General features: G+C 38.2%; 1 protein-coding gene across 1 annotated transcript in view; it reads left to right on the top strand.

The window, feature by feature from the left end:
* The window catches only part of ltn1 (listerin E3 ubiquitin protein ligase 1), a 31,548-nt gene extending 5,422 nt beyond the window's left edge, over nucleotides 1-26,126 (top strand). Inside the window, exons 5-30 of the mRNA XM_079803756.1 lie at nucleotides 772-824; nucleotides 1,062-1,242; nucleotides 1,652-1,825; nucleotides 3,075-3,265; nucleotides 4,106-4,253; nucleotides 4,335-5,069; nucleotides 6,497-6,538; nucleotides 6,657-6,846; nucleotides 7,585-7,824; nucleotides 7,963-8,116; nucleotides 8,252-8,399; nucleotides 8,528-8,735; nucleotides 9,382-9,541; nucleotides 9,673-9,777; nucleotides 10,237-10,379; nucleotides 10,485-10,620; nucleotides 14,138-14,282; nucleotides 14,551-14,761; nucleotides 16,149-16,386; nucleotides 17,166-17,246; nucleotides 18,153-18,339; nucleotides 18,590-18,761; nucleotides 19,320-19,540; nucleotides 19,619-19,813; nucleotides 20,656-20,823; nucleotides 22,540-26,126. Coding sequence (XP_079659882.1) covers nucleotides 772-824; nucleotides 1,062-1,242; nucleotides 1,652-1,825; nucleotides 3,075-3,265; nucleotides 4,106-4,253; nucleotides 4,335-5,069; nucleotides 6,497-6,538; nucleotides 6,657-6,846; nucleotides 7,585-7,824; nucleotides 7,963-8,116; nucleotides 8,252-8,399; nucleotides 8,528-8,735; nucleotides 9,382-9,541; nucleotides 9,673-9,777; nucleotides 10,237-10,379; nucleotides 10,485-10,620; nucleotides 14,138-14,282; nucleotides 14,551-14,761; nucleotides 16,149-16,386; nucleotides 17,166-17,246; nucleotides 18,153-18,339; nucleotides 18,590-18,761; nucleotides 19,320-19,540; nucleotides 19,619-19,813; nucleotides 20,656-20,823; nucleotides 22,540-22,602 — 4,689 coding nt within the window. The 3' untranslated portion in view covers nucleotides 22,603-26,126. The remainder of the gene's footprint in view (nucleotides 1-771; nucleotides 825-1,061; nucleotides 1,243-1,651; nucleotides 1,826-3,074; nucleotides 3,266-4,105; nucleotides 4,254-4,334; nucleotides 5,070-6,496; nucleotides 6,539-6,656; nucleotides 6,847-7,584; nucleotides 7,825-7,962; nucleotides 8,117-8,251; nucleotides 8,400-8,527; nucleotides 8,736-9,381; nucleotides 9,542-9,672; nucleotides 9,778-10,236; nucleotides 10,380-10,484; nucleotides 10,621-14,137; nucleotides 14,283-14,550; nucleotides 14,762-16,148; nucleotides 16,387-17,165; nucleotides 17,247-18,152; nucleotides 18,340-18,589; nucleotides 18,762-19,319; nucleotides 19,541-19,618; nucleotides 19,814-20,655; nucleotides 20,824-22,539) is intronic.
* Nucleotides 26,127-27,821: the final 1,695 nt, after the last annotated feature.

The following is a 27,821-nucleotide window of genomic DNA, read 5'->3' as shown; positions in this document are numbered from 1 at the left end:
TAAAGCTCATCTTAGGCGGATCACACCTGGCATTGAGATGTGCTTTGGTCATTTGGATCACAAGTGGACGACGCTAAATACCGGTCTTAATGGGGTCTAAAATGTTTTGAGCTTGTTCACTTTAGACCATTTCCACAGGTAGTTGAAAACGCATTCGGCCGGATTGCTTTCGTAGTGTAAACGCTCATGTGGTCAAATGTGTTCGTACAGACGCAAAAGGCCTCCTCCTACTCTCCACTTACTGACTTAATGTGTAAACATTATGGGAAGTGCGCTAGCCTGACGGGATTTAAACTTTGGTTAGAGACCCAAGTTTGGCTTGAAGATGAAAAACAAGTGTTCTCTCTATACTCTATAATGTTCTCTCACCATTCCTGATTTCTAACACGTACTCACCGTGTGCGGCGGGGTCTTGTGGCTGTCAGAGCAGAAACGAAAGCGACGGCTCTCCATATGTTTTTCTGTTTTCTCTGGTCATTTTCATATATAAATTGAGCTTATTTCGTCGATTAGATGAAAAGATCAGAAAAAGTCCATATGTTTACCTGCCCATAGAAGAAATCAAGAAAAGGTTGAAAAAGTGAACAAAAGAGTCGGATTAAAATACCAGGTGTAAATGGGTTTCCGTCCCCCTCGTCTACTTGTGATCCTATTAACCAAAGTGCATCTTAATACCTGGTGTAAACAGGGCCTTAGGCACATATGCAAAATGTTTGATGCTTGTTATCTTTGCTTAGCTACAGTTTTTACATATATCCTCTGTGATTTCAGGTTCTCCAAGACAATTTGCTGAAAGAAACGGCTAATACTCTCAGTGACCCTCAGTAAGTTTATGATATGTACTGAACTAACCTCACATGACATTGGTTTTGCTTTACTTGGTCATTTTATTATATTTTTTAAAAATATATGCTGTGTGCGCCTCATGATTTATAATCGTTTTAGTTTATATGTTGCGTATATATTTTATTTATGTTTAAATGTGTAATTTCAGTGATTTCTGTGAATATATATATATATATTTTTTTTTTTTTTAATTTTTTTTTTTTGTGTGTGTGCAGGAGTGTGCCAGAGGAGGAGCGAGAGGCTAAGTACATCCGTCTGTTGACCAGCTCTCTGCTGGCCCTGAAGAGACTTCTGAGTGTTTTATCCGAGCAGGACAGGGAGCTGCTGAATGAGCAACTGACCCAACTCATCGCACAGGGCAAATTCTGGAAGTACAGCAAACACAAGAGCCCACAAGTAAGCTGCATGTTCAGTTTGTGTAGGGTGTATCTTAAAGGGTTAGTTCACCCCAAAATGAAATTTCTGTCATTAATTACTCAACCTCATGCCATTCCAATCCCGCAAGACCTTCGTTCATCTTCGGAACACAAATTAAGATATTTTAAGATATGTGGGCAGATCAGTAATTAAGTTGATGTATATCATTTAGTTTAGTAATTCAATTTTCAACTAAATATCCAAATAAATGTAGTGTCCCCAGCTGAGCAAGCCAAGCCAAAGGCGACAAAGAATATAACAGAGCATTTCTGTGAACTATTGCCAATATGCTTTGTACTATTTATAAGCTATCTATAAGCTATTTATAATTTCTTTATGATTCACATCAGGTGTTTCAATAGTATTCATAGTTTTTTGTATGTTCCAGGTTCGAGGGGCGTACTTTGAGCTGATTGCCTCCATGTGTGAGAACACACCCCAGCTGATCCAGGCAGAAGCAGCCCGAGCATGTTCTGCTGTGCTGTTGTCAATTGACGACACAGACCCGGTGGTGCTGCCCCCTCTGTGGGAGGCGGTCCTCCATATTCTATCCTGCGTTGATGTGAGACTCATATAATTATATTACTCATATAAATTATAAACACTACCATTTAATAGTTTGGGTTAGTACGATTAAAAAAAAAACATTAAAGAAATGAATAGATAAATCAACATGTTAATTAATTTTATTAATTAGTCAAGACAACTTTATTTATATAGTGCTTTTTACAATGCAGATTGTTTCAAAGCAGCTTCACAGTGTTAAACAGGAAAATAATGCAACAGAATTTTATTTGGCAGTACAGCCGCTCCCGAGAAAACGGTGATGTCACCTAGCTCATTTCAATTATCATACAGTGACAATGTGGGCATTAGATCAGTAATTTAGTTTATATGGTTAATTTAGTTTACTAGTTAGATTTATTTGTATATTTAGTTGAAAATTTAGTGTCCCCAACTGAGCAAGCCAAGCCAAAGGCGACAGTGGCAAGGAAACCAAAACCCCATCAGGTGACCTAATGGAGAAAAATAAACCTTGGGAGAAACCAGGCTCAGTCGGGTGCCAGTTCTCCTCTGGCCAATTAACATTAACAATTAACTTTAAAGGTCAGGGGTCATATTAGATCGGAATATTCGAATGATCGAACACAACACGCCGGAGACGGGTTTATTGAGGGTGACATATCGATTTAACAATTATTAAATAGGAATATTCGAAAGATCGGACTCATCACGCCGGAGACGGGTTTATTGAGGTCCATTAATTTGATTTACAAAAGATTTCTATTTCAAATAAATGCTGTTCTTTTGAATTGTCTATTTATTTATCAAAGTATCCCAAAAACATTAAGCAGTACAACCTTCTTCAACATTTGAAAATAATTGTTGAATTAATGATAATTGTTTCTTGAACAGCAAATCGGCATGTTAGAATGATTTCTGAAGGATCATGTGACATTGAAGACTGGAGTAATGATGCTGAAAATAGTTTTTTTTCAAAGTTTTTTTCCGCCACAAAATAAATGCAGCCTTGGTGAGCGTAAGAGACTTTCAAAAACACCCCAAACTTTTGAACGGTAGTGTAAATAAATCATATTTATATACAAATGTATTTTAAATGATAAATAAACAAAAATAATGTATAATATGAAGACATCTCTCATTTTACAGCTCTATCATAAACCCACATTCATTCTAAAATTAATGTTAATCTTTTGCATTGTAATAGAATAGAATTTATTGCACCGTTATCTGTTGTCTATTGTCATTGGTGATTCAAATTCACTGTCATCATGTAAACTCTTGTGCAGAACTGTTGGACGCATGTCAGTGCCAGGAAAGGTGTGATGCCGAAGCTCTGGGTGCTTCTTAACGAAGGAGGTCGAGGTCTTGCAACATCTCTGCATCCAAACCTGCTGCCGTTTATAAGCAAACTGCCAGCAGAGGTCACACAGCCCGACCTGGAGTTCTCTAGGACATTCCTCACATCCGTCATTCAGGGGTAAAGAATGTCATAAATTCATGTAGTCATGTAATTGCGGCAGAATGACCTGCTTAGGTTATATGTCCTCCCATGACTCTTAGAATTAAAGGCACAATATGTAAGATTTTTGGATTAAAATATCCCAAAACCACTAGAACAATGTTATATATTTTCTTTTGTTGAGTTGACTTTAAATCCAGATAAATAAGCCACTTTAACCAGGACACGGACTTTGTCCGTGCGACGCCTATCAATGACATCATACATGCATTACCCTCAATTTCCAATTTTATTTTGTAGAAACTATGGAAACACCAAAGACACTTTAATATATTGTATTTTATTTGACAGGTGAGCAACTGTTTGGATACAGTCAATGACAGAAAACGAATCATTGGTATATAGCTCAACACAGTTAGTCATTTTGTTTAAATCTTTTTTTCTTGATTTACCATGAAAACCATGTTTTACCATGCCTAATATCGATCTAGCTGCAGTGTGCAACAAGTGTCTCATAGTAGCCGCAGAGCAAACGCACAGAGAAGCATTATAACATAACTTTCAACACACTCAAATGTATCTAATACGATAAAACAGCGTTGTTACCACACATACGCATGACCGGAAAAAGCCAAAGCGCTCGTCTGCGGCATAATGAAAGCTCCACGAAATCCAGGCGTCATCAAGCTACGCCTTTGTTTTGAATAAGCGACCTCTAGCAGCGAAAAATTACATATTGTAGCTTTAAACAGGAGGGTGTAGTTTTATGAATGCAAAATGTTTTTAATTCAGAATAAATAGCATGAATTATTGTGCTTTATATTATCTTTACACTCAGTTTTGGTATGTTTGGTCCAGATTGTCAAGTGAGCGTGCCACGTCCAGTCCCTCAGAGAGTGCAGCCATCATTTTTGCCACGATGGAATGTCTGCGGTTCATCATACTGCAGAACGCCGGAGACGAGGAGGAGCAGAAAAGCATCCAGAACATGCTGATCTCAGAACAGGTCTGTGGGTCACATTGAAAAGATCTCTCTTAACGTGCTGATGTCTAATGCATTGATCCCTCTCTTTCTCTCTCTCCACAGCTCCTGCCATTGATTGACCGAGCTCTGGGAAACCCATCGCTGCAGACGGGCCCTCTGTTCCCTCAGGTCTCGGATATGCTGCTTTCATGGGAAAAGCGGACAGCTGGAAAAGAGGCTTCCACCTTTCAAAGACTGCTGTCAGACTTCTGGGAGGGTCTGGGTCGTTTGTGCACAACTTGCGTGGACCGCGAGGAGGCAGAGCAAACCGCCCTTGACGGCATTGCATCGCTCCTGCAGATTATGCATAACCCGAACAGTGCCAGTAAACAGACCAAGAAGAAGAAAACTGTGAAAATTCGCTTCACAGACCAGGAAGAAAGAGGCCAAGGGGAGGAACCTTCGAGGGAAACTCCAGCGGTGGAGGAACAAGACTGTCCCTTGAGAAATGGACACCTGCTGGATTTGGTGTGCCAGCTGGCGGAGCTCAATATGGTGTATGTGAGTGAACGAGAGTCGGAAAGGCACCTGCGGTTTTTGTCTCAGCTGCTCGGGGCGTTCCCGAGCCCTCAGGTGTTCCAGGTGCTGCTGAGGCCGGAGGAAATGAAGCCTGAAATAGGGTCAGAGCTCAGGCCGCTTGCTGAGAACGCAGCTGTCCGCTTCCTCCTGCAGAAAGTGGCTTTATGGTTAAAACAGGATGGCAGGAAGGACACTGACTTCCTGGTGGACATGGTTTTCAGTTCACTGCAATGCTGCAGCTCCAGTGCTGACAAGACACTGATCCTCAACCACATCAGTGTAAGAGACCCACATAGTTGGGAGGGATTGGGATGCTACAGGGATTATACAAAGGGCTTAAAGGGTTAGTTCACCCAAAAATTTAAATTCTGTCATTTAATTACTTACCCTCATGTCGTTCGACACCCGTAAGACCTTTGTTCATCTTCGGAACACAAATGAAGATATTTTTGTTGAAATCCGATGGCTCAGAAACGCCTCCATTGGCAGCAATGACATTTCCTCTCTCAAGACCCATAAAAGGTACTAAAGACGTCGTTAAAAAGTCCATTTCACTACAGTGGTTCTACAATAATTTTATGAAGCGACAAGAATATTTTTTGTGTGCAAAAAAACAACAAAAAAAACGACTTTATTCAACAGGTGCTTGTCTTCCGTCTAGGCCTCTGATGTGAACTCACAAAGCACCACGACACATGCACGAGAATATGACGTAGAGCCGGTGTTTGGGCATCCAGGAAATACACACTTTAGCCCCATTTTGTGCACTATGCCAAGACCTAAAGCACGATCAATGTAGAATTCAACAGCTTAAATATGGTGCGTCTTCCTCTGCTTGTAAACAAAGCTCCTCGCTTCCGAGGTCAGAATGCCGGCTCTATTCTCGCGCATGCGTCGTGGTGCTTCGTGAGTTCACGTATGAGGCCTAGACGGAAGACAAGCACCTGTTGAATACATTTTTTTCCTTTTTTTTTTTACACAAAAACTATTCTCGTCACTTCATACAATTATTGTAGAACCACTGTAGTGAGATGGACTTTGTAACGACGTCTTTAGTACCTTTTATGGGTCTTGTGAGTGCAAATTACATTGCTGCCAATGGAGGCCGTTCTGAGCCATTGGATTTCAACAAAAATATCTTAATTTGTGTTCCGAAGAGGAACAAAGGTCTTACGGGTGTTGAACGACATGAGGGTAAGTAATTAATGACAGAATTTTCATTTTTGGGTGAAATAACCCTATAACAAATATGGCTTTTTTTCTGCTTAACCGGACTTCACATACATTTTTATTTTTAGTAATGCATGATTATATTTGCTAGAAATAATATTTATGTTGCCGTTAAAAAGTTTGGGGTCAGTAAGATAAAAAAAATAATTAATATTTTTTTTTAGCTGGAATTCATTAAATTGACCAAAAGTTACAAAATATATTTATATTCAAAGGATACTTTCTATTTATCAGACTGTTTTCTACATATTCAAATAGAAAACTGTTATTTTAATAACATTTTGTAATAATATTCAAATAAATGCATCCTTGATAAGCATAAGATACTTCTTTCAAAAACTGTTGAATTTTTTTTTACTGATCCCAAATATTTTTCATTAAATGTTAAGCTTTTTCTTCACATATGTCTACCAAGAGACCTTTTCTGTCATTTAAATACATATAACATCAATAATCAATTTGTCTCTTCATAACAGAGGGATTTGAATTGGAACGTGACTCTTCAACTTATTGAAAAGGTAACTGTTTTTATTAAAGAGGCTTTTCAATTACGTTACATTTAGCTTTACATTTAACAGTGTTTTTTTTAAATAAAAAAATACGTACTAAATATTCTCTTGACTTTCATGACACCAGGCATATGCAGATCCTGTCCGTTTGGAGGTGTTTATTGGCTGGCTGAGGGGTCCCGTGTTAGGGGAGAGGTTGGTGGGTCTAGCTGGTGAGCTGTGTGTGATGGGTTTGCATGGATCTCCTTCTTCATCATCCCATCATGCACACAACTGGCCTCTCATCAGCCTCGCTCTGTCACAGCAGCACAATAATGGTAAGTCTTTATATCTTTACTACTCAACAACCACCACCTGATCTCTCACATTTTGGAGTTAAAGACAAAATTGACCTTATTTACTAGAAATATACTACCAAAAGTTTGGGGTTGGTAATATTTTTTAAATATTTTCGAAAGAAGTCACTTGAAGCCTCATGCTGACCAAGGCTGCATACATTTAAACAGTAGCAATTCAGTAAAACAGTAATATTGTGAAATATTATTACAATTTATAATAACTGTTTTCTATTTTAATATGTAATTTAATCCAGTAATGGCAAAGCTGAATTTTCAGCATCATTACTCCATTCTTTTGTGTCACATGATCCTAATGATTTTTCTAATATGCTGATTTGCTGCTTAAGAAACATTTCTTAATATTATCAATGTTGCAAACAGTTGTGCTGTAACAGTTGTGTTTTTTGGTGTGGTATAAACCATGATACTTGTTTTCAGGATTGTTTAAATAGGTTTTATTCCTAATTAGTTTGATTCTTTCTTGATAGAAAATTCAAAAAGGCCGAATTTTATGAAATAGAAATATTATGTTACATTATAAATGTCTTTACTGTCATTTTTGATCAATTTAATGCATCCTTGCTGAATAAGAGCATTAATAAAAAAGGTTTGAACAGTTGTGGATGTCTCATTATGGGAGTTAAATGTGTTAAATGACTTAACGGGTGGTTTTATTCAAAGAAAATAATTCAATTTCACCCTTTCTTCTCTCTGCAGAGCCTCTTATTGGTAAGGTGTATGTCGAGCAGATCATTGACAAGCTTCACGCCACCCTGTCAGAAGCAAAGGGCATGTCTGACGCCGGAAACATGGAGCCGCTGGTCACTTTCATCTCTGATGTGGCTGCCACCTTCTTTTCTTCAGTTAAGGGCTGCCTGCTGCTGGCGTCTGCAGAGGAGCTGCTTATGACTGTTTTCCAGCTTTGTGCACAAGACCAAACCATCACTCACCTCTCAGGTAGAAACCCCACACTACAGAAAAAAACCCCCAGCTTTAACAGTTTCTTAATATTCTGAATACCTTTAAATATTACAAAACATGGTCTCCTCATTTGTGCATATTTCTTTTAAATGCATGTGGGGTGTTTTTCGGCAGATGCTCTTCTCCTGAAGCTTCAGCACGCCTACTCTGCGGGCATTCAATCATTGATCAGTCACCTGGGCGCAGGGGTCACAAAGGGCACCCTCCTCCACAACATTGCTCTCTGGGTTAAAAGTCAGTTGCTCACCACACCACTGACTGTCAAAAGGTTTGGCCTTTTCTAACCATCTTTAGATAAATGTGCTTTCTCCAAATTCTGTTGCTCTTTTGCTTTTAAAAAACTTTGGATGACTGAATGAATTATGCGACAGCTTGTCAAAATCTCTCCTTGTATTGATGTCAGTCTGCAGGTTTTGGTGCAGGCTGTGGAGAGTCTAGCTCAGACCATCGCCTCGGCCCAGAAGACCAGCTGTCTCCTCTCTCAGTTTATCTGCAGTCTTGCTCCTACCGAAGAGGAGTGGAGCCGCATTAGACGGGCCCTGCCCCCTCAGGTCCTCATCCAATTACAAATGACATTCACACATTTTGAGAGGAAATAATTGAAGTATATAAAGTACTTCCTCAACATACTATTTCTTTGTCTTTGTTTTTATGTAATTCTCTTCGTGCATCTCTGCAGTGGGTGAGATACCCTCTGCTGTGTGGTCGCCTCAGAGTCACTGGTGAAACACTCTGCATGGACACGTGGAAGTTCAGGGTATCTAACCGGCTTCCCACACACCTGTGTGTAAGTGCATTACTGGGCAGAGTCATCCTCACGGCAACTTCACCTGATGACCAGCAGGTGGAGGCAGACTTCTCTGAAATTCCTGATCTCAATCACATAGGTGAGACGCATTTATTTGTCTAGCACAGGGATGTGCAACGTTGGTCAGCGGTGGAGTGCCGCTGTCCTGAAGAGTTTAGCTCCAACCCTAATCAGATACACCTGAGCAAGATAATCAATTTCTTCAAGATTACTAAAGGCACAATATGTAAGATTTTTGGATTTAAAATATCCAAAAACCACTAGAACAATGTTATATATTTTGTTGACTTGTGTACTTGCATTATCCCGAATGTTTAAATCCACATTATAAAATAACTTTAAACACACTCAAATAATGTATCTAATATGAAAAAACAGCGCTGTGTTACCACACATATACGCATGACTAGAAAAAGCCGAAGTAGTTGTCTGCGGCATAATAAAGACTCAAAGAAATCAAGGCGTCATCAAGCTACACCTTTGTTTTGAATAAGCGACCTCTATTGCTGAAAAATTACATATTGTGGCTTAAGGCTACAGGCAGGTAATCTCTTTCTTTCTTTCTTTCTTTCTTTCTTTCTTTCTTTCTTTCTTTCTTTCTTTCTTTCTTTCTTTCTTTCTTTCCTTCTTGCTTTATTTTTTGCTTCCTTTCTTAACCTGATAAAAGAATAATTTAGACTATTTTACAACAAAAATATGTTTTTACAAATATTTGTTTTATGTAGTTTCAGAGATTTTCTATGGACTTCAGTGGTGTGAAGAAATGGAGCTCTCACCCCTCATGGTGTCTGAATATCATAAACTGCTGCAGTCTTGGAGTTTAGAGCAGAGAATCCACAACAACAGCCTGACCAAAACCACTCTTATAGACACGCTTTTCACAAGGTGAACTCATTCATGTGTATTTTTTTCTTTTCTTTCAGAATTGCAAATTTTCATTAGTTAGGACCTAGATTTTGTATAAATGTTTAATTTGTTTTATAAGCCTAATTTATAGACCCTTTTTTAAATCACAGGTCACAAGAAGAGGGCTCTCTCTGGTCACTATCTCTGGCAAAATACATGCAGAACAACAAAATGGACCCAAGTGACATCATAGGCTTATACGGCAATGTAGAAAGGTAGGCAATTTTCTTTGTTTTTTGTATACTCACTTTGATAGAAAGTTCAAAAGAACAGCATTTAGTTAAAATATAAATCTTTGTAACTTTAAAAATGTCTTTAGTGTTACATTTTGGTCAATTTAATGCATCCTTGGTGAATAAAAGTAATAATTCCTTTAAATAATCGTATTAACTTTTGAACTGTAGTGTCTGTAACTGTAATAGCTGGTTCAATACTCATAGCACTGGCCTTTGAGACAATTCTAGTAGTATCTCTAGGCTGCAGCAGCAGCAGTAGTGTGTTAAACAGCATACGCTGATGTGAGAAGGACCCGGAGTAACCTCAGCCAGTCAACTTATTCATATACACATGATCACAGCTGGCTGTCAGCACAGTGTTTTGATGAGAAAGTCAGCCTAACCAGCAAGGTGTTTGTGATGTTCCTGCTAATTCTGTGGCTTGTTTGTCTGTGTCAGTTTCTTTCCCCTCTCAGAACACAGTGTGAGTACGGTGCAGGCGCTGTGTCCATTTCTAGCCACTGAGGAGAGAGAATCCATCATCGCCTTGTGTGTTGCAGAGCTCCTTAACTGGCAGGACAGAGAGCAGGACTGCATCGATAGTGAGATTCAAATCATATCCACACAGCACATGATGAGTCACATAGGCTGAGCAACACCAATCTCACTCACTTAACTGATGTGAAAGAGTAATGTTGTGTGCGTAGGTGTGCGAGGCTGTCTGGCCGTGCTGCTCTGCTGTCTGCAGGCCAACACAGATGTGGAGGATGAGATCTTGCTGGCTGTCATAGCTACGATTGCCGAATGGAGGAACAGTAGAGAGGAGTGGTTCCTCTTCAACAGGTGAGTCCATGCCTCAGCTATGTGCATCTCTGTAATGAGGAAGACGGCAATGGCAGTCGTATTTATTATGTCACAGATGTGGCCGTGATGCTCGTGGGTGATGCAGGATTCAAGACTCAGTCCCTTTCTGCTCTTCTTTCCATATCTTTTTTGTTGCCAATTTTATTGAATCTTTCCAGTAGAAGAAAAAATGCACAGTAGAGTAATGATAAAAATATATATATTTTAAAGGGGTCATGACATGGATTGTTTGTTTAATATGTTCCTTGAGGTTCACTTATAATGTTAATGAAGTTTTTTAAACAAAATATATACGCAGCTTATGGTGCGTTGATGTAAAACTTTTGTCAATGTCTTGGTCTGGAGAAAGGCATATGCAAGTGTATATTGTGACATCACATGTCACCCAATATCAAAACATGCTGTTTTTGGAGCTTGAATATTGTTTATAATGAGGTTTTTAATGGTTCAAAGAGCAAATTTGATTTCTTATGTCATGATGTAGTGAATTAGCTCAAAGAGGAAATATTAATAATTAATTAATAATTATTCATAACTCATGATTATTCATTTACATTTACATTTATGCATTTAGCAGACGCTTTTATCCAAAGTGACTTACAACTGAGGAGTACAGGAAGCGATCCGTCATGAGGAGGCAGCGAAACACAGAAAGTGCCTGAAGTACTAAGTTTTGGACATTGCATAGAGCATCACGTACTAGGGCATGGAAGAAGTAGAGGAAAATGGAAGGGAAATAAGGAAAAGGAATGATTATTATTTATTTTTTTAAGATAAGGTTAAGTGCTCGCGGAAGAGGTGAGTTTTCAGCTGTCGTTTGAATGTTGTCAGTGATTCTGCAATTTGGATGGAGGTGGGAAGATCGTTCGACTAGCAGGGAACGACGGTGAATGTGAATGTTCTGGAGAGGGATTTTCTGCCTCTTTGTGATGGTACCACAAGTCGTTGCTCCTTAGCTGAGCGAAGGCTTCTGGTGGGGGTGTAGACTTGCAGGAGTGAGTCAAAGTATGCAGGAGCTGAGCTCGTGGTGGATCTGTAAGCGAGCGTAACCGCCTTGAACTTGATGCGAGCAGCGAATGGTAGCCAGTGCAGAGAGATGAAGAGTGGTGTGACGTGCGCCCTTCTGGGTTCGTTGAAGATAAGACGTGTTGCTGCATTTTGGAGCATTTTGATCGCACATGATGGAAGTCCAGCCAGAAGCGCATTGCAGTAGTCAAGCCTAGAAATGACCAGGGCCTGGACAAGAAGCTGTGTTGCATGTTCTGTTAGAAAAGGTCTGATCTTCCTGATGTTGTGGAGCACAAACCTGCATGAGCGAGCTGTCTTTGAAATGTGGTCTTTGAAGGACAGCTGGTCGTCAAAGATTACGTCAAGGTTTCTGACCGACCCTGAAGGGGTGATCCGAGATTAACCTAGCTGGATAGCGAAGTCATGTTGTATTGTCGGATTGGCCGGGAAGACGAGCAGTTCAGTCTTTACCAGGTTGAGCTGCAGGTGATGTTTTTTCATCCATGCCGAGATGTCCGCATGACAGCTGGAGATTTTTGCAGCTACTGTGGGGTCGTCTGGTTGGAATGAAAGGTAGAGCTGAGTGTCATCAGCATAGCAGTGGTATGAGAAGCCATGTGCCTGTATGATGGGTCCCAATAATGTAGTGTAAATGGAGAAGAGGAGAGGTCCAAGCACTGAGCCCTGAGGAACCCCTGTGGTCAGCTGATGTGCTTTGGATTCCTCCCCTCTCCAGGCAACCTTGAAAGACCTAACTGTGATATAGGACTCAAACCAGTGGAGTGGAATCCCTGTGATGCCCAGTGATGAAAGGGTGGACAGAAGAATCTGATGATTGACCGTGTCAAAGGCAGCAGATAGATCAAGGAGGACAAGGACTGATGATTTGGAATCAACTTTTGCAATCCGCACGGCTTCGGTGACCGACAGTGCAGTCTCTGTGGAGTGGCCCCTTTTGAAACCTGATTGGTTGATGTCCAGCTGGTTATTCTGTGAGAGTAAAGATGAAACCTGATTGAAAACAACTTGTTCAAGTGTTTTTGCTATGAATGGAAGGAGAGAGAGACAGGTCTGTAGTTATCTATGAGTGAAGAGTTTAATGTGGGTTTCTTAAAGAGTGGAGTTATCCGAGCCTGCTTCAATATTCATTATGATTACCGTAATGATGAATATTTGAATCAGTTAATGAGATTTACAATGTAGCTACATTAACATTACAATCAATCAGTCAGTTCATCCGGTGAACACTCAGTATTGATTATTAATTAATTCTAAGAGAAGGGTATTTTTCATGGCCACAGAAAAAAAATTCTTCCTTCGCATATACAGGGCTTAGGGGCGTGAACCAAAATCGATCATTTAAGTGACAATTTGTATGCAGGCAGGGAGTCAGAACCAGAAATGTATTGTGCATAAGTTTTATTAACTAAATCACGAACACAACTAAACTAAACAGAAACCCATACACGCAAACAAAAACATACATGGGTAATATGTAAAGTTAAAGTGGTTGAAGAACCGGGTCAGAACAGAGGGATGAAGCTATGAAAACACCTTGGAGAACCATCAGTTATGACTGTAAGATCCTTTGTTCGAACAAAGAGGTTCACATCTTTGACTAACTAAACAGCGATTTAGCGACGTTAATTGTTCTAAGGACCCCAGAATGAGTTTATTTGTTAAATATAACAAATAATTGTCTGATTTGTCTCAGTCATTACGTCTTTAAATTTAAATAAAAAAAGTAAAAAAATGAAAAATCAACAAAAAAATATTTAAAATCCCCTCTTTACTTTCTTAAATTGAAATATACAATCAAGCAATAATAAAAATAACAGTTATCATAGCAATTTTAGACGCATCAAATATGATGCAACTTGAAATGATACATGACAATAGATAAACACTTTGCTCACAATGCTATCAGAAAAACTGAAAATCAATAAACTCTTTCCTATCTTCTTTACTAAATCTTTCATATAAAGAATACAAAACATAAAATTAATAATGTGTAAATATGTTAATAACATGAATATGTAATAAAAAGCTATCATAATTTTAGATTATCAAAAGCAACTTGAAATAATAATATATAAGCATTTTACTTAAAAAATAACATTAATGCTGAAAAACAGAAAAGTCTACAAAAGCATCTCTTTACTATATCTTTTAAATAAAAAATACACAATATAAAATTAATAATGCATAGTTAAATAATAGCTGTCTTCAAAAACACATGACAACATATAAACATTTGGCTTAGATTGCGTTCAGAAAAAAAAGACAAACCAACAAAAAATATTTATTCCCTTTTTACTATACATTTCAATTTACAATTAATATGTAATAAAGTACAAGTATAAAACAAATGCCAAAAAACAACAGAAAATATTCAAGTTCATTGTTTTTACAGTATTATTTTATAAACATTCATTCAGATAATGCAGGGCCTAATAATCTATTCTCCTTTCTTTGTGTCCTTTTGCAGTGACCTTGGAAAGGTTTCCGCCGCAGGGATCTCATTGGCAGTAGAAATGATGCGCTTCCTGTGCTGGATGGTGGATCATTCTCCCACAGTCTTGGGAAACACTCATTGGGATCTTCTGCTCTGCTCAATGCTGGCATGGCTTGAGGTGATATTTGTCTTTCCATCTTCATTCACACTGTTTATATGCAGTATACAGACTCCGAGTGTCACGCTCCCTGTCCCTTCCAGGTCTTTCTACCCCAGTGCACAATCAAATCTGCATTTTAAACAGATCTTATTTTAACACCAGGTGTAAATGAGATCTGAGATGTTTGACACATATGGCTGATCTTATAAATAATCCCGCCTACCCTGAGAACCATGCTGCTTACAGACGACAACCTAAGCAAATGTCATTTGTGTCTTTTTCTCAGACCGCCAGTGAGAACAGCGCTGTATTCTGGAATCCTTGGGTACAGCTGTTTGTGTGTGCAAACTGTGAGCTGATTGTGAGGCTGAGTGAGTTTTTCACATCGCCCTCTGCTGGTCTGGAGCAACTTCTTCCAGAGCTGACCTCAGAGTGGAAGGAGTTCTTTTTGGAGGGAATTCACAACCTTCTGCTCCCACTGCTTATTAAGATCCCCAGTGAGTCGCCTTAATAATAACCTTTATGTTTGGTTTGTGGTTTAATTACTTTTTGGTTACACTTTATTCTAAGGTGTCTTTGTTAATTATACATTTAAGTACTTAGTAATATTAAATAACTACATGTACTTACTATAGGGTTATGATTAGGGTTTAGGGTTAGTTGCATGTAATTATGCATAATTTACTGTTATTAGTATGGTAAGTACATGTGTAACAGGACACTGTAATATAGTGTTACTGACTTTATATTTACACTACTGTTCAAAGTTTGTAAAAACAGTAGTGAAATATTATAATTTAATTTGAATTATATAATTGAACTGTTTTATATCTTAAGTATCTTCAGTGTCACATGATCCTTAAAAATAATTCTAATATACTTAATTGATGCTAAAAAAAAGTTTATTATTATTATTATCAATGTTGAAAACAGATGTGCTGCTTAATATTTTGGAATATAATGAAAACTGTGATATATTTAAAAAAAAATCTTACCAAACACAAACTTTTGAATTGTAGTATAAATATAAATATTTCAGGAAATTGTTATTAAATTTACAGTAAACAAACGTTATGTTACAATATGAATAATATGGTGACAATCTTTCCAGTATTACAGGATGGCATATTGGTGCCTGTATATTTTACAACCTATGATTGTATATTTCATTGAATGATAATTCATATTCCACTCTACTTGAGCTACCATAATCTGTTTTTTACCTTAAAATGTACTGATAGCAATACAGGTGGAACAATAGAAAGCCACATGATGAATCATAAGTGGCCTTTCCATAAAACATTCCGGCGACACTTTATTAATCTTAATGTTAATCTCAACATATATTTTTAGGATCAAAAGTTGTATATGTTGTCATAAGTTGATGCACTGTGAACGAAACATTTTTATTAATTAACATCAACAAAGGTTAAACACTGTAAATATATATTGCTCATTGTTGGTTCATATTAGTTAATGCATTAACTAATGTTAACATTGTAAATTGTTACCAACATGGCCAATACTTGTACACACAAAGACAAAACATCATCAGGGTAACACACATGACACTAAAATAATGCAATAAATATTACCTAAATAACACAAAATACTCTAAATTGTATGGTTTATTCATAGTTTTTGACTTGCAAAACCATACATTTAACAGTATTTTATAGAGAAATTACATATGTTATAATGATAAGGCAGTATATGGTAAGGTAACAATTGACATATTTTTTCTGTAGATTAATTCGTTATTAATTATTAATTTGTTTTTATATAAACAGTGTAATTAAAACACATTTACACTTTTGATGTATAATGGAAACCTGATGTCTTTTGGTTAACAGACTGCTTGAAAATGTCCAACTTTTGTCTCAGTGGATTTTACAGAGCCGGATGACCCTTTGTTCCCCCTGCCGGTGTTGGGGGCGATAGGGGAGGCCCTTACCTACATCCCTGTGGAGCTGCTCACACAGAATAAACTCCCTCCTCGGTTTGTAGCAGACCAAAGGAGCAGTCTGCCAGAGCCCCTCCAGACCCTGCTGAATACCCTCTCGCCCCTGCTGCTCTTCAAAGCCCGCCCGTTACAGCTCGCTGTCTACCACATCCTGCACAAGTACAGACTCTATTACCCTCTTTAACTCTTACGTTACTCCAACTTTACAATATCGACATTTAAATGGGTCATATAATGGAAGACTTGCTGTTTTAAGTTCAACATAATACGTAGATGTACTCTAAAGGCCCTTTTACATAATCAGCAAACATGAGCACATTTACATATGACCGAAGTCTTAAAGGTACAGTAGCAAAAACAACCTGTTTAATACTAAAGGGTCAGCGAGAGGGCAGAAAATGGGCATGTTAAACTAAATTACAACTTTCTGTGGTGCAAGAAAACTTTTTTAACATTATAATTGGATTTAGGGGAAAAAAATGATTTGCTAAGTGTAGAACACCGCATTAAGGAGTCAGTATGTGTCTTACCACCTAGACATTATCTTTGTTTTCTACCTGTTCTGCAGCGTCTGCAGAAACGCTATAATGGACTTTCCTGTAAGTTGCTTTGGTTTTAAAAGTGTCTGTCGAGAACATAATTGTAAATGTAATTGAAATGAATACTCCCTGGGACGGCCAGTTTTTGCATAGCCTTAAGGTCATATTGTACGGAAGAAGTTTAATCCACAATGCGTTCCGCTTTGGCTTTAATTAAATATGATTCATTGAGAGTACAAGCCTCTGGGAGAGAAACAGTTTTATATTCCACGGGGTTAGCTGAGATCTCCTCTGTACTGTTGCTGTAATGCTATGTCCATTACAAGCCCTTGAATGAGCCTCAGCGATGACGTCAAGTCGCCTCAGGAGAAATGTGAGTGATGTGTTTGTGTCTTACAGGGTGATGCCTTTGTTGCCAGAGAGTGACAGCGAGAGTGCCAGCGCTAAATCTGAGGACGAAGATGGAGAAGAACCATGCTTGTAAGACACATGAAGATGCGCTTATATACACACACACACGTTGGGTTTTCATGTTTTATGGGGACTTTCCATAGGCATACGGATTTGTATACTGTACAAACTGTATATTCTAACCCTAAACCTACCCATCACAGAAAACCTTCTGCATTTTTACATTTTCAAAAAACGTCATTGTTTAAAATTTATAAGCTGTTTTCCTCATGGGGACCAAAAAATGTCCCCACAAGGACAAAGATTTTGGATATTGCCATCTTTGTTGTGACATTTTGTCCCCACAATGTAGGGTATCTGAACCACACACACACGTACATTGGTCCCCAAAAGACTTTATTGCTAAATAGAAGCCATTTTGAGAAGAAGATCCTTCCTTCCTTCTTTCCTTCCTTCTTTCCTTCCTTCCTTCCTTCTTTCCTTCCTTCCTTCCTTCCTTCCTTCCTTCCTTCCTTCCTTCCTTCCTTCCTTCCTTCCTTCCTTCCTTCCTTCCTTCCTTCCTTCCTTCCTTCCTTCCTTCCTTCCTTCCTTCCTTCCTTCCTTCCTTCCTTCCTTCCTTCCTTCCTTCCTTCCTTCCTTCCTTCCTTCCTTCCTTCCTTCCTTCCTTCCTTCCTTCCTTCCTTCCTTCCTTCCTTCCTTCCTTCCTTCCTTCCTTCCTTCCTTCCTTCCTTCCTTCCTTCCTTCCTTCCTTCCTTCCTTCCTTCCTTCCTTCCTTCCTTCCTTCCTTCCTTCCTTCCTTCCTTCCTTCCTTCCTTCCTTCCTTCCTTCCTTCCTTCCTTCCTTCCTTCCTTCCTTCCTTCCTTCCTTCCTTCCTTCCTTCCTTCCTTCCCTCCCTCCCTCCCTTTATTTATTTCTTCCTTCGTTCCTTCCTTCCTCCCTCTTTTTATGGTTGACTTACTGTGTTACTTCCCGCAGGTCTCCTCCTGCCGCGTTGATGAGCATCCTTTCTGCCACAGAAGAGCTACTGGAGAATATTCTAGGTGGTGTGCAAGTGGGCGAGTTTGCAGTGGTGCAAGCCCTCAGTATGGAACACTGCTGCATTCTGGGATATCTTCTGTCCTGGAAACTACTCTTTACATTCTTCAAGGCTTCTTCATCTCATGTGAGTAAATGATCAGTTATAATGCTCTGTAAAAAGCTGTCAATCATTGCCTCATCCTTTCTGATACACTTCTGAGACATTCTTGAGGTTAAATGGCCTCTCAGACATGTCCATTCGTTGTGACAGAAATATTGAGTCATAATGTCAAAACTTTCATCTCCCCTGCCCTTTCTGATACTGAGTAAATGTGAAGAATGGCCACAGTACTTGTTTGTAACGCAAGCAAGATGACATGTCTTTTGTGTTTCAGCTTCGAGCTCAGTACTCTCTGCACTTGAAAAAGACTCGTTCTCTTCATAAACTTCTGCTCCACGTGTTCCGTCTGATGCCAGAGAACCCATCAGTGCCCGGACAGTCAGCAGAACCCTCAAGCAAAGAACCAAAAACCTTCTTCACTGAGAGTTTGTCTCTCTCCCCCCAGAGTATGTTGCAGATCATTTAATTAACTGTTGTTCTACAAAAATTATTGTGAACAAAAATGCTGAAATCACACATTAAAATGTAATAAATATATTAATTAAAATTATTTTAATTAAATGATTAATTAAAAAAATGTATGTATTTATTTAGTATTATAACTAGGCACAGTTATTTTATTGTTTGTATTTAGTATTATTTATATGCTATTATAGTATTTATTAATATTTTGAATTCTAATAAGTTTTCATTTTTATTTGAAAGTTTTAGTACATTTATGTTCTTTTGAAATTTGAGTGTCTTTATTTAGCTTTTATTTTGTCATTTTAGGATTTAAACATTTATTTCAGTTAGTTGTCATGGCAATAATTTTAATGTTTATCTTTTTTTAAAGTTTGTTTTTCATTTTTATTTTATTTTCTACAATTTTTGAAAGTTTTTTGCTTCCTTGCGACCACAATCAGAACAGACCTGCAGCCTATCAGTTGACTTCCAATGATTTATAACATTCATGCATTTCTCTTACATCTGAGATCATCTCACTAAGTGTGTGTGTGTTGTAGAAACTGAAGGTCTGCAGTTTGAGGTTCCCCATCTGGCGTGCTCCGTGTACTATGGTGCGCTGAAGGACTTGCCCGCAATGGTGCGTCTGTGGTGGAACAGCCAAGAGAAACGCGTCTTCAGCACGGTGGATAAATTCACCAGCAAGTACGTCAGCGGCTTTTTGTCTGCGCAGGAGATCGCCTCTGTGCAGTCCAGCACACTGACTTTTGAGAACATGATGGTGAGCCAGGGTGGGAAGTTTAGTTAAGGAGATTAAGTGTTTTTTTGCATTGTGATTTAATGTGTTTCGTATTCACAGGTGAAAGCGCGTTCTGCCACCCGGGAGGTGATCGCTACTTACTCTGTCGATGATATCTTCATAGAGCTGGTGATTCAGCTGCCTCAGAATTATCCTCTTGGGTCTATCTTAGTGGAGAGTGGGCGGAGAGTGGGTGTGGCCGTTCAGCAGTGGCGCAATTGGATGCTTCAGCTCAGCACGTACCTCACACATCAGGTACAGGAAGTATAAATGTTCTCCATCTAAGCCGTTTTGTAATAACATTTAGTTGAATAAAAAATAAACCTTTATAGACTGTAATTGAAAAGTTTGGGGTCAGTAAAATTTGTTTAATGTTTTTTTTCCCCCCATAGTGAAAACTAATATTGTGAAATATATTATTACATTTTTAAATAATTGTTTTCTATTTTAAAATGCAATTTATTCCTGTGATGGCAAAGCTGAATGTTCAGCATCATAACTCAAGTCTTCAGTGTCACATGATCCTGCAGAATTCATTCGAATCTGCTGATTTACTTCTCAAGAAACATTTCTTATTATTATGAATGTTGAAAACATTTATGCTGCTTAATATTTTTTTTTAAACGGTAGTCTTTGAATAGAAAGTTCAAAACAACAGCATTTATTTGAAAGAAAAAATATAGATTAAATTTAAATACACTTTTTGATTAATTTAATGCATCAGTAATTAATAAATATAATTTAATTTATAAAAAATTTGAACATGGTTTATAAAAGAATTGAAACATTTTGTGAAATTTACATTTTAAGAATATTAATATCTCAGAATATGTTTTTTTCCACTCTAAATATTCCTACATGCAAAATTGCACTTTTAGTTTCCTAATTTTACAATTTGGTTCTGAAAAATCTTATTCTTTTGTTAGATTTGAAGTGTCCAGATACTTTTTGAAGCCACTGTAAATGTTGCCTTATCATTTTAGGTTGGAATTGGCCCAGTTGGACTGGTGTTTTAGAGTAACAGTGATTTTCGCTTAATATATGAATAATAACTGAAACTGCCCAAACTGATTTAGATGATGTGTTGTGTTTGGTAGAATGGCAGTATTCTGGAGGGTCTGTCGCTGTGGAAGAACAATGTTGACAAGCGTTTTGAGGGGGTGGAGGACTGTATGATCTGCTTCTCTGTCATTCATGGATCCAATTACTCGCTGCCAAAGAAAGCTTGCCGTACCTGCAAAAAGAAGTTCCACTCTGCCTGTCTGGTGAGTGTCGCATACACCATCTCTTGCTCTTCCATTGTAGTTATTTTTAGATTAATGTTTTTTGTTTTTTTTAAAACACTAAAAGTAGTAAGTTTTGAGAATTTACTGTGATTTTTACAAATATACAGGGTTCCTACACAGTTTGGAAAAGAATGGAATTTGATCTGAATAATTTCCAAGTCTGGATAAGTATAAAAAAAAAAAAATGCTTTCAGACTATTGCCCTGACTAAATGTTAAAATTTACTAAATTAATAACATTTCACTGTTTAGCATTGCAAGTTTTAATGCACTTTTTTGTGGTTTTAGTGTTAATGGATTTGTTTGAGCTAGTAGCTATACTAGACAGTAGTTTACGGCAATTATCTGGCAACAAAATGTCATACTTAGAAATTCTGATTCAGAAAGGAACATCCATTTTAACAGTAAATTTGAGTGTGTTTTTTTTTTAATGGGAAATATGTAGGAACCCTGTATACAAATTCTAACCCTGTATTCACTATCTATAATCAGGGTTTCCGCTGGGTCTTAAAAAGTCTAAAAATGTCTAAAAAAGTCTAGAATTTAAAAATCACAATTTTAGGCCTTAAAAAGTCTTAAATTTGTGGAATTATTCTGTTCTAAGTCTTAAATCATTTTAAACAGGTCTTAATTTTCCTATGTCCATGTAAGACTACCTCTAATGCTTGTAGAAATGCTCGCGCATCGCTTTAGAATGTTTTGTTTTTTAATTCCATGGTGTTGTAGTTCTTTCTTTCGCTAGTCCAAATATAATTTGCTGTATTACGACTACAAATGAGACCAATATGTAACTTATATTGCAGCTAATCAGCTTTCGTGTTATTGGCGCGAGTCTCTCTCGGATTGTACCACAGACACATAAAATGGATTTTATTCTTCAGCTAATAGTCCTCAAGTTTTTCGATTTTTCCGCGATTACTAAATACAATGAAAAATCAACAATGCATTTTTTGCTGGTCTTACATAATTTGTAATTTCACCACACAATAATGGCAAGAAACCAAAAAAAACAAGATTTATGCATTTGGTTTGTTCTATTGTCATGTGTGACTATTGTGCATCTAATATAATACATAATATAGTAAATGTGGTCTCCTAATTATGCAAATTTCTGTCATTTTTATCTAAAAAATCACAAAAAAACAGCGAAATCCTGGTGGTATTGAGCTATGGGGAAGTGCAAGTTTATCGATACAAGTTTATGTTCAATTTGAATAAATTAATTTACTTTGCAAGTAATTTCGTGACTGCGTTTTTCCTTTAAATAGGTCTTAAATTTGATTCATACTGGTTTTTAAAATGTCTTAAAAAGTCTTAAATTTGACTTGGTGAAATCTGCAGAAACCCTGAACATGAACATGAAACACATTTTACTTCTGTAATCTGATGTATTTCAGCGTCAAACAGGATATTCAACTGTATTCAGAAAGTAAAAGGGCTCAATTTTTGTTACTAAATGTTCTTATTGGTAGTGTGACTGCATCCCTTTCATACCAGAGGTTTAAACTCTATAGAAGGTCACCAGTGCACTTGAAATTTAATCATTTCCCCTCCGCAGCGAAGTTCTCAATCTGTCTCCATTTATTACTCCATTTCTGCGGATATTTCAGAATCAGCAAAATGTGCAGCCTTGAATGTTTTCGAGCGCTTCTCGTTCCTCACTGACCAGTTGTTTCCATTTTCTTTCATTCCACAGTATAAATGGTTCACGTCTAGCAACAAATCCACGTGTCCTCTCTGCAGAGAGACGTTCTTCTAAGCTCTGTCTCCATGGACACAAATAATAGGTGAATGACGTCTTTGGCGAACAGCTGACTCAGAAAGAAGTGTTCTGTTCGTTTGTTTGTACATATGATTTTTGCGCTGCTGCAAATTGCTGTGACCTTTTTAGTTTCTGAATCTGAAGACGTACCCAACAACATCCATCACAAACAACGAACTGAATGAAAAAAAATAAACAGTCGGAATTCTAGAAAACTACGTGCCGGACTGAATTAAAGACAGCTGGACGGGGTATTGATGGCTGAACAATTCATGGCATTAATGGAATAGTTCACTCAAAAATGGACATTTTGTCATTATTTACTCATCCTCCTGTCATACCAAACCTGTATTCTGTGGAACACAGATTTTTGACGAATCTTGACACTTTTCTCCGCAACAATCTGTCAAGCTCCAAAAAAGAACATAAAAATAGTCAGTGTGAATTATGTGATGTATTAAAAAGTCATATGATAGCTTTGTGAAAGGAATGGCCCAAAAATGAGGTTGTTATTCTCTGAAATATATTTTTACACATATATATTTGGAAGGACCTAGGTAAATAATCACAAAATATAAATATCTTTGTATGTGATCTCTTTAAATTCAATTTAAATATCCAAGGTGGGAAGACGGTTTGTCACATATCTGGTTACATACATTTTCATATTTAGATATCTGGTGAAATCAAACAGCTCATAGCTTCTGCTAATGTGGAAAATTTTGAATTTTGCTCCGGTAAATGTGGGACCATATGGATGACCCGTGTTGAAATAATGGACCGAAATTTGGCTTTTAATCTTAGCTTGATTATATTTTGTATAATGACACATAATGCTGTATGCAGCAGAAATTTCTGTTTGCTTTGATCTTTAGTTGTCATGGATTGTGTAACCTGACATCCAATCTGCGGTCCTGAAATACAGATGTTTATCATACTTTCAGCCTCACTGTTGATCATAAGTCATTTTACGTAATCTGCTTCTGTCAGTCACTCTGTCACATTATCTGTGCCTGTGTCTGTTCCTCAGAGTCACGCTAAATTATCTATCGAGGCTCTTGGGTTAGCTGCAGTTTGCATTTACGCAGGGAACATGCATTGAAGAATAATATCTGAGGCAAAAAAGGTTGGTGATCAAAGCACATCTAAATACATCTGTTGCTCAGCTATTAATATTTAATAGAAGTTCCCATTGAAGAGCCACATGTATTGCATGATGCAGAACATTGCCTGAAACGAATATGAACAAACCCATGTGTCTCCTCTAGCCATGTTTAAATTTTAACTTGTTCATGTTATTGAAGCTTTTGTAAGTGTATGACAAGCGGAACAGGGAATGCCTTTGATCTTCAATCCCATATGGTTGTTGATTTCCTCTACACAAGCAGTGTGACCAAGCAGTTTATACATTATGTTGTCAAACCACCACATGGCACCACTTTTTTCTGGCATATTTTTCATTACAGTTGCAATGATCAATATTACAATAGATTATTACAATGCTATTACAGTTATATGTGTGTATGTATATATCCACGTACTTGATAACACAAGTTTTCCCATCTATGTCTTAAATGCAAAGCCTGCACTAGCTGCTATCAGTCATCCTCATTCTGTATTGTTCCCTGTATCTGTTGCTCTATACACCGTGACTGAGGCTTTTCTCCTGAGAGAGGATGGAGCAGAGGTCCCCCAAAACCAGAGAGAAAAGAACATTTTCTGTTGCATGAGGAGGAAGCTAATGCTTCTGGGTGCAGAGAGGAAGGATTTAGAGCTCTCGGGGAGATTTAGCTGCCTTATCTATGATAAAAATCAATAGTGGTAAAGACTACAATGAGCACTGGGGAGACAGGATTGTCGGTAGGCTCAGGATATATTACGTGAAGAAACGCATACGTTTTTGTCCCTTTTCTGCGCTAATAGGACTGCCTGAATGGTTAACGATGTGTCAGAGCGAAGTCAGCTGAAAAATGGTGGAATGAGAGGAAGAAGAGAAAAGGTCAACGTTCTGGAATTTGCGGGGAAACTTTCGCAGAGTTCACACATATAACGAGCACTGTCACAACAGCCTCTCCTGATTTCCTCTCACAAAAGCCTTTTTATTGGATTTATTAGGCCCAGGATGCCAATAGCAATTTCAGTGTTACTGTAAAATGTTAACGCCGTAGCTGCTAGTTCTTGGAAACGGGAGCAATTATACGGCAGCTGCTGGCGCCAAAATGGCAGTGGTTCTCAGGTCTCAGGTCTGTCTCGTTGGCATTTGAGTCATTTATTGTTGTAATGGAGGCTTTGATTCCATTACTCGCTTGTTTGGAAGTCATTAGGTAATTAAACATGACAGATGAGACGGTGTGGTGTTTTAGGACTGGGATACTTTTAAAAACTGTCCCGTCATTGTTCACAAGTTTCAAGTGTGATGTTTCCACAAGGCAGCTGCGGATTAATGTGAACCACTAGGTGGCAGCATTGGATGGTGCCAATGTAAGTTTGCCTGGGATTTGATGCTTTTTAAAAATGTTTTATTCAATTCGCTCGGTGTCAAGAGAGGGTTATTGCTCTAAAAATTGTCAAAACAAAGCCATCAGCAAAATTGACTTTATTCAATCCTCAATGCCAGATTAATGACTATTTATAGATAGATATATAGATAGATATATAGATAGATAGATAGATAGATAGATAGATAGATAGATAGATAGATAGATAGATAGATAGATAGATAGATAGATAGATAGATAGATAGATAGATAGATAGATAGATAGATAGATAGATAGATAGATAGATAGATAGATAGATAGATTAAATGCTGACATTATATCTGAATGTGGACTGAGGGTTGAACACAGTCGGGTTCATGATGTGTGTGTATATATATATTGTTCCTTAGTGTTGCACTATGGATAAAAAACTCCCTCTTTCTTACAGGATATTCGTATAATCTTAATGCAATCAGTGCTCTTCCTGCCTTTTCATAAAGTGTGTGTGTGTTACAGAAAGCGTAGGCAGGGCCAGAGCTGCATGTTCAATTTTCAGCATAATGCTGCTGCAAGAGGGCCTAGTTAATATTCAGTCCATCCTGACCCATTTGAGGACTGCTGGTACTTCCAGAGTTGTCACGCCTCAGTTCAGTGCTGTAGGCTTCTTTTCAGCTCTCTAAATAGCAGCATGTCACTGCTGCTCTGCCAGCACAATGAAACCAGGCCAGCTCTCCTCCGCCTTCTTTCCACTTTCATTATTGCCATTAAAGTAGCCAATTTGCATGGCCAGTGGTTTGGCTGACCCCTAGTGGAGACCAGCTCTGCTGTTCTGGCTGGTTTGTGTTTTGTCTAGTTCCACACTTGGCTATACTAGAAAATGCCCTTGTTTGACGATGTCACTTGTTTTAACTCACAGATTTTTTTTTTCTACCCACTGGCAGGGTAGGATTTATCCAATCTCATCTAGGCGTTTGGCTATTGACTGGTCAAGAATTAGCCGGTTGGAAAACTTTCAGTTTGCACTAAATTCAGTTACTGATTTCTACTGCAAAAAAAAAAAAAAAAAAAAGATTCTGCTAATGCAGTCAAGACAGGATTATTTAATGATGAAGAAAAAGCTTTCAACATTTCATGCAGTCCGGTCACATGGCTCTAGCTCTTAAAATTGATTGGACCGTCCTGCCATGTTATAAGTTGCACGGCTGTGCCGTAATTACCATGGATACTAAATGGGGACATTTCTACTAAGAGCTGTTCACGTCTTCTGACTCAGAGTTACACATTAGTTATGACAACACCGTTAACACCAAAATAAATGTAATGCGAGTAATGAATAGACAAAACTACAATACTAAGTACACCGATCAGGCTTAACATTATGAAGTAAATAACACTGATTATCTCTTCATCACGGCATCTGTTAGTGGCTGGGATATATTAGGCAGCAAATTAACATTTTGTCCCCAAAGTTGATGTCTTAGAAGCAGGAAAAATGGGCAATCCTAAGGATTTGAGCGAGTTTGACAAGAGCTAAATTGTGATGGCTAGACGGCTGGGTCAAAGCATCTCCAAAACTGCAGCTCTTGTGGGGTGTTCCTGGTCTGCAGTGGTCTGTATCTATTAAAAGTGATCCAAGGAAGGAACAGTGGTAAACCGACGACAAGGTCATGGGCGGCCAAGGCTCATTGATGCACGTGGTGAGTGAAGGCTGGCCTGTGTGGTCCAATCAAACAGTGCATCGCAGATTGTTGGGTATGGGGCTGCATAGCCACAGACCAGTGAGGGTGCCTGGTGGAGGCAGTGTGATGCTTTGGGCAAGGTTCTGCTGGGAAACCTTGGGTCCTGCCAGCCATGTGGATGTTACTTTGACATGTACCACCTAAGCATTGTTGCAGACCATGTACACCCTTTGGCGTGCTCAGTTGGGGACACTAAATTTTAAACTAAATATATAATACATAATATCAAATGCATAAAAAAATAAACAATATCAAATAAATCTGATTAGTAAACTAAATTAACCATATAAAACTAAATTACTGATCTGCCCACTTTGTCACTGTATGATAATTGAAATGAGCTAGATGACATCACCGCTTTCTCTGGAGCGGCTGTACGGCGAATCAAATTCTGTTGCATCATTTTCCTGTTTAACACTGCGAAGCTGCTATATAAATAAAGTTCACTTGACTTGACTTTCATGGAAACGGTATTCCCTGGTGGCTGTGTCCTCTTTCAGCAGGATAATGCGCCCTGCCACAAAGCAAATATGGTTCAGGAATGGTTTGAGGAGCATGAGTTTGAGGTGTTGACTTGGCCTCCAAATTCCCCAGATCTCAATCCAATCGAGCATCTGTGGGATGTGCTGAACAAACAAGTCCGATCCATGGAGGCCCCACCACGCAACTTACAGGACTTAAAGGATCTGCTGCTAACATCTTGGTGCCAGACACCACAGCATACCTTCAGGGGTCTAGTGGAGTCCATGCCTCGATGGGTTAGGGCTTTGGCAGCAAAAAGGGGACCAACACAATATTAGGTCATAATGTTATGCCTGATCGGTGTAAATGCCTTATTATTAAGTCTTTATATTCATGAATATGTATTTATATTCAGATTCTTGCATAAGACAATTATTAAACAAAAATATTACCAAATAACTGACATTTTACTGCCGAAGCCACTACCATTCTGAGCGTTTCCATATGGTGTTACAGCAATCAGGTGGTACAATTTAG

This window comes from Gobio gobio (genome assembly GCF_949357685.1).
Source record: "Gobio gobio genome assembly, chromosome: 22".
Classification (NCBI taxonomy): domain Eukaryota; kingdom Metazoa; phylum Chordata; class Actinopteri; order Cypriniformes; family Gobionidae; genus Gobio; species Gobio gobio.
The sequence above is the reverse complement of the archived record's forward strand: the minus strand, read 5'-3'. Positions and strand labels throughout refer to the sequence as shown.